Source organism: Neltuma alba, unplaced genomic scaffold (assembly GCF_004799145.2).
Source record: "Neltuma alba isolate B1F8T4 unplaced genomic scaffold, ASM479914v2 tig00011259_pilon, whole genome shotgun sequence".
Taxonomy (NCBI): domain Eukaryota; kingdom Viridiplantae; phylum Streptophyta; class Magnoliopsida; order Fabales; family Fabaceae; genus Neltuma; species Neltuma alba.
Window position 1 is genome coordinate 11,952 of NW_021635972.1, and position 13,344 is coordinate 25,295.

The 13,344-nt window shown below is 30.0% G+C and overlaps 1 protein-coding gene across 1 annotated transcript; it reads left to right on the top strand.

The window, feature by feature from the left end:
- The first annotated feature begins 4,121 nt into the window (after positions 1-4,121).
- On the top strand, positions 4,122-5,990 carry LOC114763168 (probable WRKY transcription factor 70). The gene is made up of 3 exons (XM_028952781.1): positions 4,122-4,542; positions 4,913-5,023; positions 5,441-5,990. The coding sequence occupies exons 1-3, from the start codon at positions 4,199-4,201 to the stop codon at positions 5,970-5,972; spliced, it is 987 nt and encodes a 328-aa protein (XP_028808614.1). The 5' UTR covers positions 4,122-4,198; the 3' UTR covers positions 5,973-5,990.
- Positions 5,991-13,344: the final 7,354 nt, after the last annotated feature.

The window sequence follows — 13,344 nt, forward strand, 5'->3', positions numbered from 1 at the left end:
CAAAGCCCCTTACATGGTTAAACCAAGAATGTAATGTGGTGCTGTGATGGATGGGGATCACAGGCAAGTCATGAAGTTAATCTTATCGTTGTTTCAAATGTCTTTCAGTCTTTGGAGTCTCAGTGAGGGGGAGAGAGAGAGAAGGATGTGTTAGGGCAAGGGAAGAACAGAGAGAAATATGAAGCAATCGGGGTCCCCCAAGGGGAGATTGGGAGACGCTTGACGTTACTAAAAGTGTATATTAGTGGTGTAAAAAGTCAGGTGCTTTCTTTCAAAGGAAATTTGTCTTTTCTTTCTTTATTTTTTTTTCTAGGAAAAAAAGAAAAGGTTGAAATTAAAGAAGGGTATATTTAGATTTAGTCATCTGACTTTGATGATCTGACCTGGATTCGATCGCACCTTAGCCATTTCCCTTTTAAGATGAAAGGCCATTCACAATCGATGCTATGTTTATATCTCCAAAAAAGTACCTGGGAGGGAGCATAATACATGACAGTGGATAGGTTAAAGGGGAAATCACTATGGTCTGAGAGTAAAAAAATTGCAATTACCAAATGAGTTTCATAAGAAGTGGGTGATAACTTACAGGGCAACAACAAGAAATGACGAGAAGGATCATTTGTTGACTTGGCATTGAGATTTTTAGTGTGTTTATATGCCCTTGTTGGAAGTTTACAGTGATTTTCCCTACTTCGAATGCCATGCTTGGTTTTAGTGCAAGACATAACAAAATGATAAGAAATATATGTTAAATAAGCTTTTATAAAAATGATTTTTTCATATTGTAATTATAAATCATGTATTTATATTATTGAATAAGAATTATTAGAAAATCAACAAATTGATATTTACATAATAAATATATTTTTTAATACGTATTTATTAAAAAAAATAATTTTTTTCCTAGATTTTTTATGAGCTGAAAAATGCATTTAATTGCAAATTGGTTTGGAATTTAATCCATGTTATTTTCGACTCAATAAAGTGGCTTACTGACACGTTTGAATAGATTTCTTTTTTTATTTTTGGGGGCCAAATTGGAAATAGATTTCCATTGTATAATTACTGTTTATCATGCCATGCTCGAGGTCCAAAATAAGTCAACCATTTAGTTTATTACCTACTTCCGCGTACTGTTTGTTTATAATCCTTTTTTTAATTAAAAAAATTAATACACCAATTAAGAAATGCAATTATTATGGGAGATCTTATAAAAGCGTGTTTAGTTTCCTTGATCCAAGCAAACTAATATCAAGACTTTGCACAAACATTTGAAAAACAAAACGCGGCATGTTCTACCCTGAAGAAGTCTTTTTTTTTTTTTTAAAAAAATAAAATAAAGAAACACATAGCTTTCAGCGATATTCATGCACTGACACCTTCATTGAATTAACAAACATATCTTTTTTAAATTCTTCGTGGATAAAAACAAGCATAGTGACTTAAGATTCGATAATTAAAGCAGCACTAATGCATTTTGCGCACATGCTTCATGTACTCATTACAGTAATATTTTCTATTGCTTTCAACTATGTGATGCATCTTATTGACTATTTGGACAATCAACAATGGCAACTCATCATCACAGGCCCTAGAGATTTTTCTGGCTTTATTATTTATACCTGTTATTAGTGTAAAACAGAAACCAGGTTAATTATCTTTAATTTGAAATTTTTTTCTTGATATGATTGTCTAACTAGGTTATATTCAAGTATTGTTAGGTCTAATTGAAAGTAGTTCCTCCAAAGAGATTTTTTATATTCGAATCGAACTTGAGACGTGATGTTAAAGCAGCTAAAGCTCATTTTATTAAGACCAATACCTGCTAGTATTTTATTTTACATGCTTGATAGATTTTCAGAAGGGAGATATTTGTTTCTTTTAAAATTTGGAATACACAATAGTGATACTAACTCCGGATCTTAATATAAGAGTTAGTAAAGAGATTGAATTTAATTATAAGACCTCAATTAACTTCTTCCAAATCTATAATGTTTTAATCTAAAATACTCCTTTTTTTTATTGAGTCTAAAATACTCTTATTTATTGAAAGGGGTTGCCACTAAAAAATATTTCCAATGCACATAATTAAATATAGCAGTTTAGAAAGATCAATACATTTGTTATAATTAATTAACTTCATTAATTTTTTATTAGTTATCTAATTTTTATATTAACCAAAAAAGAGGTTACATATAATATTGCAAAGTCTACAACTATAATTTTGACATCTTTGTAACAGAAACGCGGGATTAGATTCTGCACCAAATAAAAGTAAGCCTTCGTACCAAGCATTTTCTATTAATTACTCCTCCGGTCCTAATTATAAGACCCAATTGACTTATTTGAGGAGATTAAGGAAGTAAGTTAAGTTGGTTATTTATAATAAATAAGTGTTGTCATTCCTAAAATATCCTTGCTAATTAAGTATATTGGCTAAAACTATCATTATTAGAAGGATTATCTTGGAAAAAAATACATAAATATAAGAGACAAAATGGATTGGGTCTTATAATTAGGACCAAATAAAAAGTTAAATTGAGTCTTATAATAAGGACCGGAGGAGTATTAATAATGTAAATCCCCCTCATAGCTTCACTGACTGCAAATTTATCTTTGACCGGTTTAATAACAAACATCGATTTGTTTTATTTAGATCTATTTAAAGGAAATAAAATTCCTAAATTAATTTTATATTTTGTTTTGGATTCGACGTTCTAGAATCTTTTCAATCTAGGCTCCTAAGAAAATAATCATAGTTGAATACTATGTTGACACTTTACACTTGTCATCTCTGTGAGAATATAGGATGACGCTTTCTTAATTTGAGAAAAATACACGAAAATACCCTCCAAATACACAAATTTTAATTTTTTGTTGACCCAAAATAACCTAATTATTGCGAAGCTTATAGAGATTAATTTGGAATCAAAATGTTATAACAAAATTATTTAAACGCCTTTAATTTGAAATCTCTAAAAAATGAAAAAAAAAAATGAAATGACACTTTTTTTTAATAAGAAACAGGTAACAACTTTAACTTAGGACAACAATAACTAAAATAATGACAATTGATTTACCAATAATTTTATTTAGAACAATTAGGCTGCAACAACAACAACATTTTATCTTATCAGGTGGGGTTAGCTACATGGATCGCATAATATTAATAAGATCTATCAACGATCAAATTTTTAGTTAAATTGTTAATAGAAAGATTTCACTCAATAATTTTATTGATTGTTCTCTTTATTTTTTTCTATTTTTTTAAAAGACTCCATACTATTTGATCAACATTTTTTAGTAGTACATTTTAAAGCCTTCTTTGAATATGGCCAAACCATCTTAAATGATTCTCTATTATTTTCCTTTTAATAGAAGCCGCTCCAACTTTTTTATATCTTGATTTAGAACAAATGAGTTACTTTAAATGAAATAATTCTAGAACAATTTTTAAGACACGGAATGAAGTCATTTTTAGAAATAATTTTTTAATTGCATTCCTTCCTTTTTGATGTTTGAAAAGATTAATTAGAAGTTCACGCGCAAATTTTGTTGGGGAAATTTCAAGCACATATATTGATATTTATTTTTGACCAGCAAGTACGCATATTGATAACAAATCAATTCTAAAACAAACAATCGATGAGGCCTTTCCAATGTTTTTTTTAATGCAACAAAATACCATGATGTCCAGCCAATGCCGATGTGCCACGTTCTTGCATCTCATTGGCTAACACGTCACTAATGACATAATCGTAGTGACGTCATCCTCCTTCATTCCACCCCAATACCTCCCTCCTTCCCGGGCACGCAACCCCACGATCCACTCCCTTGGGAAATCCTAACCCTTGGTGCCTCACACGCACGTGAAAGCACGTGTAACTTTAAGAATTAATCTCCCGGGGAATTTTCCTATGGTCTTCCTCCGTGTTTCCGCCCATATGCCCAATTAATTTAAATTTTAAAAAAATATAATAAAATAAAAGAACCATCCAAAATTGGGTAGGCCTGGTCGCTGCCCGCCAGAATGCCTCCTTATATTCTCCCTCTCCTTCTCTTTATCTTCTTCTCCAAAACCCAACTCTCTCTCTCTCTCTCTCTCTATCTCACACTTCCCTTAAGTACTTTCTCATCTTCTTCTTCTTCACTACACAGTACTTCAGTCTCACCTTATACAAAGGTTTTGCTTTGTATTATGAGTGGTTCAGTTATGGAGAATCTGGCAATGAAGGAGCTAGAGAGAGGGCGTGAACTTGCTAACCAGCTTCGACGACTGATCTTTAGGTCTGAGGATGGAGAAGATGATCATAAGACTAAGGGCTTAACGACGTCGTCTGCTGAGGATCTTGCTGCGAAAGTGCTGGATTCTTTCGCCAACACACTCTCTCTCTTCAACTCAAATCGCCATGTTTCTGCAGATCCCTCCTTGTCTTCCTTCTGTCCCTTGCCTGCTCACTCTGGTGACTCTCAGGAGAGCTCTAAGACCAGAAGCACCTCCACCACCATTAAAGATCCAACAAGATGCACTCCCAAGAAAAGGTACTCTCTCTCTCTCTCTCTGTGTGTGTGTATATATGTATATATGAACCAGAACCATATATACTTCATCCCTTTCTCTCTCTCTGATCAACTTCCCCGCCCTTTGATCCATTTCTTAGATTTTATATCGATCTTTTATAACTGATTGACTTTCAAGTCTTAGATTATTTGTTGGTATATATCTAGGTGTGTTACTTTATACTCCATATATATGTGTGTGTTGTCGGTATCGGGTATATATAAGTTTTAATATTGGAGTTCATGCATGTTACCGCACAGAATAATAATTAAGGAGCTAGTTAATTAAGCTAATTAATCACTCAAGTTGCTAATAATTAATGAATTTGTTTTTTTTTTTTTTCTGTTGCAGGAAAAGTAGTGCCCAGACATGGGAGGAGGACACCAAAATGGGTCCAAAGGAAGATGGGCATGCGTGGAGGAAATATGGCCAAAAAACAATACTCGATTCTAAACACCCCAGGTTTCCATCTAAACTTGAAGCTACATACAAATCACCCTCCTATAACTTCTGCTTTTATCTGTAAAATAATGACCAAACTGATAATAAAGAATTGTTAAGCACAAAGCTCTTAAATTTCATGATACCCACAAGCCTTATTTATACTTTTTGTTACACGCATATGACTCTGATCTCAAAATTAAGAGTCATCTTCATTAATATATATGAACTTCAGGATATGTATTATATAGTTTCCCCCCCTTAATATCACAACCTTTCAAAGTTTTCCAGATAAGGAAATCTATTTGTGTATCGGTTATATATGATTTAATCTTTCCTTTCTTACTAATTAATAAATTTTCTTTCCATATTAATTCTCCCACTGCTCTCAACATGCACTAATAAATTTTTTTAAAAAATATGATTAATTAAATGCAGGAACTACTTCAGATGCACTCACAAGTATGACCAAGGATGTGAAGCAACAAAACAAGTTCAGAAAATCCAAGACGATCCTCCTCTTTACAGAACCACCTATTTTGGCCACCATACTTGCACCAACCTCCTTAATCCTCAGGCCTTTCTTGATTCCCATGATGACCTTAATTCAACCTCTGCTTTTATTCTCAGCTTCAACAATAATATTATTACCACTACCTTTGACCAAAAGCTCAAAATCAACAATGATTCCTGCTCTTTATTTCCATCTGCTGGTTCTTCTGTCAAAAACGAGGATGATCAGCACTGCCACATCAGCAACATCGTCAAGCAAGAGAAAAACAATTACAATGATAATGTTAATGTTGTTCCTTCATGTTCATCCAATAATGATTGTTGCCTTGTGTTTCGTGATGAAGAAGAAGCAGTTCTTCCTTTTGGATTTGGTGGTGATGAAGTGGATGCGCTTAATTCTGCTGTACTTTATGATCCTCTCGTGTTTGAAGATCCCTTCTTATTTCAGATGATTTGATTTGATCATTTGAATCTTTTTTTTTTAACTATATTATGAGTTACAAGGTTAATTAGATTCATGTCCTTGAAACATTTAGGTCTTCGGCTTCATCAGTAGAGGATAATTATATATAAATAGTGTCTACTTTTGTTATGTATTAAGAAAAGGACAAAAGTGTGTAATTTCTTGGAAATTTTGAGAATAAATGTGCTCTTTACGCTGTTAACACACTGGTTGGATTAGTTTGGACCATTTGATTCCCTTTTTTTTAATACTTGTTTTTGATGAGTTGGTATTCCATTCTTGAGAAGGGATCGGATCTCTTCACTTTTCTCTTTTTTCACTTCTATTTATTTTCATCTCAATTATTAAAATCAAAATTTGAAAGGTTGAGATTTCATATCTTATTATATATTTTTAGTAGTTTAATTTTTTTTAAAAAAATAAAATTTATTTCTTTTTCTTGCAAAAAACTTTGCAATGTTTATATTACTGATATTTTTTAAGACGTCACCATATCAACTACTGATTGCTCAGTGACATATTTTTTGGTCATAAATTCTTATTTCTGTTGCAACAGAGTTATTCCATATATATACACACACACACATTACATCTTATCATTATTCAATTGACTAATTTAAAAAAAATTAAGAAAATTACTAAATTATTTAATTATAACATATGTTATATAATCTCTCTAAAATACATATGGTTCATTAGATTACGTATCAATTTATAAGTGTTTGAGAAAAATAATAAATATAAATATTTTAACAAATTTAATAATTTTTTATTTTTTTCAAATTAGTATAATATATAAAAAAAAAGTTATATATCATATGTACTCTTCACACTGGTACATTCCTATTGGCTACTGTAGAAAAAATAAATATCGTCAACAGGATATGTATCCCTGTCGACATCACATCCTTTGTTCTTTTGTTTTGATAAGCTCAACGTCACATCCTTCGTCTTTCAAGCCCCCTGGACAAGGCATGAAAAATTTCAAACCCCACCATCATGACATTATAATTTTTGAATTTCTTTTTTAATAAATTACTTTCATACTTAATATTTTTGTTACCCGTAAATAATTTGAGCACAATCAGGTTTTGACTGTGTGGCTTATATGGAAATCAAATAAAGGTTAATGGGTAAATTTGTTCTAAATATTTTTATTTAGGAGTACTGAAAACTCAAAAGTTTTTTTGATACGAATTTGTCTTAAGACACTAAGAGTTTTGATTCTTAAGAGCTAGGCAATTGGAATTTTTTTTAAATGTAAATCTATCCAAAAATTTAAAATCGTAATAATTTTGCTTCTTGCTGCTAAAAAACTAAAGTTGATATTTGAAATAGTGACATTAACTATTAAGATCATGGTAATGATAGAGGCGTATTTTTTTTTGGACCAGTATGATGGAGGTGTATTTAACCAATTTATGATAGGTAAGTATATATAAGTTGTAACAACATTGCTAATTGATTGTTAATAAAACCTTTTTTTTTTTTTCAATTGATGAATTGAGTACCTGGTTCGCAAACCATGTGACATTTCAAAACACGATGCCACATGTTTCAATAGGGGTACAAATTGCTTCACATTATCAAACTTTAACGTGTTAGTTGCTCTTTTATGAATATTTTAGAGACAATATGTTATTTAACCTTAAATAAATTTAAAGTTAACAGTCAATATTATTATTCATTAATCAATCAATGATATCGTAATAATTTCGACACTTAAGAAATGACGAATTGACAATATATACTCTAGCATATATTCATCTGGTCCTATTTATAAGATAAAAAAAGAAATTTTTTTAATTCTATTTATAAGTCACTTCATTAAATTTTTAACATGAATCTACTATTTTGTTCTTCATTTATTATAGTTTAGATAGTTATTTCTTCAAAGGTATATATATCAAATAGGAATAAAGTTAGAAAGTTATATTTTAATAAAGAGTAAATAGTGTTTAAAATTTTTCTCATTATGCGTGATGTTAAAAGTGCCTATCATCAGAGGAATAGTTTGAGGTGTCCATTGCTCCTCGTGAAATAATGAGAAGGCAAAAATATTTTTGAACCCAACTTAGTAATACTCGAATCTTAATAATATTAAATACTTAATAAAAAATAAAAAGCCATAGTGACAATAATTTTAAAAGATAAAGTACGTGAACTGTATCTGGTCCTATATGTGCTTTTCACCTTTTCCTCGCAACCAAATTAGAACTTCTCTGGTGACTAGTTGACGTAAAAAGACAAAAAGGAGAAGAAAATTTCTACTCCTTTCAATTATATTATTGTTTGACGAAGTCATTAGAATTTCAGTACAAGGATCGTAAATCTTTAGCCTAAATCTCATTTATTAACCTAATCTCAAGCTAAGTTACTTGGCACTGTAATTAGCAATTAATTACAGTGAAGTAATTAAATAAAGTGGGCGTGGTTTTGGGGTTGAACAACAAAGGACACCGGTCTTGGCTCTCCTTCGCTTGTCCATCAGCAATATATTTATGCATTTATTTTATATCCATAATATAAAAATTTTAATAAATGAAATTAGAAAAAAAAGATTAAGTAGGAAGAGTGGTGAAAGTTGAATTGGAAATATATATGAAATGGATTAAGTAGAAGAAAAGTAAGATGCACCGCATTTAATTAATTATATGATGGGTCCAAGTGTTGTAATTTGTTTGATACATAGCTGTAATTAACTCAACTAGCCAGCTGGTTTTATCTCAGCTCCAAGGATATATATAAGTGCTTCACATCATCACTAATCAAAAATTGATTGAGTTAATTATATATAGGTATCGTCAATGATCTATTGATCATATTTACAATATATTATTTTAATTACGAAATTTGTTTTGACCTAATCATCAGCTACTGATAAATAACTTATTAAAACTCGTTTTAATTGAAGAATGAGAACACCAAATCCTAAAAAAAATTAAAATTTAAAGATTGATTTATAGAAAAATTATAAAATATTAATATCACAACAATAAATTTAATTTATGAAAATTGAATCTAAATAGTATAAATTGGAAAGAAGCTAAGGGAAGAAAAAAGAAACTAAAGTAGGCGAAAATGATTGTATTTGCATAATCTCCCATTTTGCAATTCAAGGCCTTATTTTGTGAGAAACCATATACTTAAAAAAAAAAAACACAATTATTAATTAAGTAGTAATAAACTAGCCTTGTGTATTATTCAAAGACCAAAGTCATGTCCAATAGAATATTAAAGATTCTTTTCTCACACGTCCTCATTAGTTGTACAATTTTCCAGCAATGGGTCACACCTCACTAAAGACAAGACTTCTTTCATTCACAACAATTATTAATTTAATTTGTATATTCGTCCAATTGCTAACTGGCTATATCGTCAATTTTATTTTTTTTTAAAAAAATTTATAACTTAATGTTTTCATTCCGCATGGTTATTGGTTAATTTGCCAATTGAGTTAATAAAAATTACTAAGTCAAGCCCATGACTTAAATTAAGAACTTTCAACATCTTTGATTTTCAACATGAACGAGGAAAAATACATGTTCAATAACAAATGGTTAAATATTGAAAAATATAAAACTTATAATTGAAATGAAGTTAACATGACACTAAAAAAAAATATGTCACCTCATATATTTCATTATATCTAGAATAGCGTTAACCACTTTTACTTGGTCGCCAAGAAACCATTCTTATATTTTGTGTGTGTTTATTTCCACAACCAACGCCCATTAGCATAATTTTTAATATATAATTGCTACTTTTAGCTGTAATTAGTGAGACAACCCACTCAAGATTTGCATATTTACGTATACAGGTGAAATGGACAGAAACTAATTTAATAATTTTTTTTCCGGTTTGCTTTACTTTTTTCATTATTCTAAAATCAAGAGTATACTCTTCTGATCCTAAAGTCTCAGGTATGTTATTATTTGGAAAGAAGTTTCGCATTAGAAACCTATTTAGTAGTAAATAACACTAAAAACTTAAAAGAAAATAAGACTCTTAAGGGATTAATCAAAAGAATAAATTATCACGTACTTTATCTTTCCCACTAGTATTCATATTCTATGAAGTTATAGCTTTAGACTAAATTTGAACTTCAAAGAATAATAACCAATAATTTTTTTACCAACAAAGAACATATATATCCTTTCCAACTGCGTTGATCTAATAATAAGTTGTGACTTTTAGTCCCCTTGAGTAATTTTCATTTTGTTATTAGTAATGTGACTAATATCTTATTTGATAATAGTTCCATTGTACTTACGCTAATACAAATAAATAGAATGAATGTTATAAACTATAATTAAAAGTTTCCATTTGATGGAAAACATCAAATCTAACAATCATGGTACAAGTCAATATCAACTTCTATTCTATCTATAATTTAAAATCTATAGGAAGATAACTTATAAGATATACATGAAATCATACTAATATACTACTGTTTCGGCCTACATAAAACCTGTGTATGAGTACGTTTAAACACTATCTCAAACAAGTTATATATATATATATATATATATATCAGTTTATAGATCAGATAAATTAACTTAAAAAATGATAAATATAAACATTTTAAAATAATTTAACTGTTTTAATCTTTTCAAATTAGTCAACTGTATATCAAGCACTTGAGCTAGTATTAATAAATCATGAACAAAATGACTTACAGCCAGATTCTATGTGAGGATATATAGCTCATAATCTTATGTTTTGTAAACGGGTCGACACTTAAAATAAATGCATAGACCACTTCAAAATATTTGCTGATTTGGGTCATTGATGATGCCTCTGTCGTTAAAGCACTCAATTAAACTAGATCCTAATTAATTTATAGTTTATGATCGACTTAGGTCATTACTTCCAAAGAGCAGTTATTGGTTTCCTTAGGTAAAAATTTAGGTGATGAAAAATACAATAAATTGGACCTAAAGTAAAATGCAAAATTCTAATTCTAAATGAAAGATGCAAATGTCCTAAAATCTATATGAAAATTAAATTAAACTAAATGAATGCAATGCAAATTTTGGGGGGATTTTTTGTTTGAAGATAGAAAATTAAAATGATAAATGAAGAAAATTGACTAAAGAGCAAAGAAAATTAACAAGTGAAAATTGAGAAGTTCTCTTCGGTAAGGTAGAGGGGACAACTTAGGATTCATATGGATTTAACCTTCATAACCTTAATCAGTTAATTAGACCAAAGGAAAGTGATAAGAGAGTGGAATTAATAAACTTAATTACCTGCTTGAAACAAAAGAACTCTCAATCTAAAAAACCCTTAAACTATTAGAGAACTCATAACAGTATAAGGTTAGTTAATTAAGCTTATTAAAACCAAAGAAAATAACTCAGATTAATTCTAGAAAGTATGTTTGAAATTATCCAATTAAATAATCAGACAATTAGCCAACTTAATTAAACAATTAAGAGGCAAAAGAACCCAAATTTTGCAATTCAAACTACATTGATAATTAAACTTATAATGAAAACTCAATTATAAATTCAATTAACAATGCAAAGGTTTATAAACATAAATTCCAGCAAGTGTCTCAACACAAATAAAATCCAAATATCAATCCAATCTAAGAATAAAAATGATAATCTAGAACTAAATTGTCTCAACAAAAATACAACTTAAAATTATTTAAAACTAAATAATCTCAAGTCCTTGAATTAAAAAGATAAATGAACATCACTCCCTTATGGTCCTCAAGTGCTAGCCTAAAGCTCAAGTCTCTTTCATGCTCCTCCCAAGTTGCCTCCTAACAAGCTTAAGCTGCCATCAAAATGTCTCCTCCTTCAAAGTTGTTAGATGCCATAGCTATGAATGATAAGGTGTGGATGGGAGTTTGGCCGTATAGTGAGAAAGGAGTGGAATATGATGAGAATAGTTGGGGTGAAGGAAGTGATTTTTGACGATGGATTGATGATGGTGAGAGGTGGTATATGGTGAATATGGATAATATTGAAAGGAGAGGATTTTCGTTTTTAATGGTCCGTGCGTCTCTATAGAGATGGAAAAAGAGTGATCTTAGGCGTGCTAGAGGGATTATTTTAGGGGAGAAAAGGAAATTTTGTTGGATTCAAAACTCAAGCCCATTAGTAATTAATTGACCCACTTGATATTAGTAATTGGATTGTGCTTAAATTCCAAGAAACAATCTTGTACATTGGATTTCCCATATACTCTTTCTTGACCTACAAGAATTTAAGTGCATCCATTAATGTAGATTATATCCAAATACAATATAATCTCTATCAAAATTAACGGTTAGATATGCACAAAAATTAGGCAAGAAATTACAAAATAATTTTTCTAAAAATATGATACTTGTTTCCAAAGAAATAGAAAAATTAATTCCAAGTCAAAAATAGAAAATCACAAAATATTTATATTTTTAATCCAAAATCTCAATTTTTATGCAAAATCCAAAAATCAACCAATTAATCTAATAATGCATAAAAAGTTCATTTACTCTCAAAATTATCATTTAAATCCTAATTTAATGTAGGATAAAATGTATAAAAATTGGGCTTTATCAGTCATACACATGAAGAAATGTGAAAAAGGAGACTATGAACCCTGGATATTCAGGTTTTATAATAGTGGATCATGGAAGACTTGGAAGGTTGACTTTTAACTACTGAATCCATGACTTGATTATATTCTTCACAAATCACGTGTGAAGGGACATCTTCATTCATATTTAACATTTGACTGAAAAATAATAATCTTCTTGGTTTCACATTCATATTTTAATATTCTTTAGACCATATTTGCCTTCTTCATATGTGGTCACAGACAGCTAGCTAGCTCTAAAGCATTTTGTTTCCCCTTCATTAAGTCAACACCGAATATTTAGATTGTTTCTTCTTCACAACTATTTGCATTATCTTAATGATCTTATACTTATCTGACTTCTTATTTATCAACTAGGTTGATAAAGGGATTCCCTAATCATATTTATATTTAATACTTGTTTCGGTTTTAAATATAAAATTCTTTTAACTGAATATTGTATATGATAATACGGAATGTAGTCAAAATCAGTTAATAACCTTAATTTTTTCCCCAAAAAAAAAAATTCCTTGGCAATGACCAATAAATAAAGCATCGAACTCTCTAAAATGTCTAATATTTATTAAAAAAAAGGTGAAAAATGATTCCATATTTTGGATGGAGAAGTTGTATTTATGGATAATGTTGTGTGTGAATTTTCCAAGCACGAGACCATGACCTTCTCCAAACCGCTTTAATTTAGCCAGACCAGCCGCCATAGGACCGACCTTTGAAGCTTGAGGCCCACGATTGAACTGCTAGGTTTCGCTCGTCAAAAAGATCCAGACTACAATTT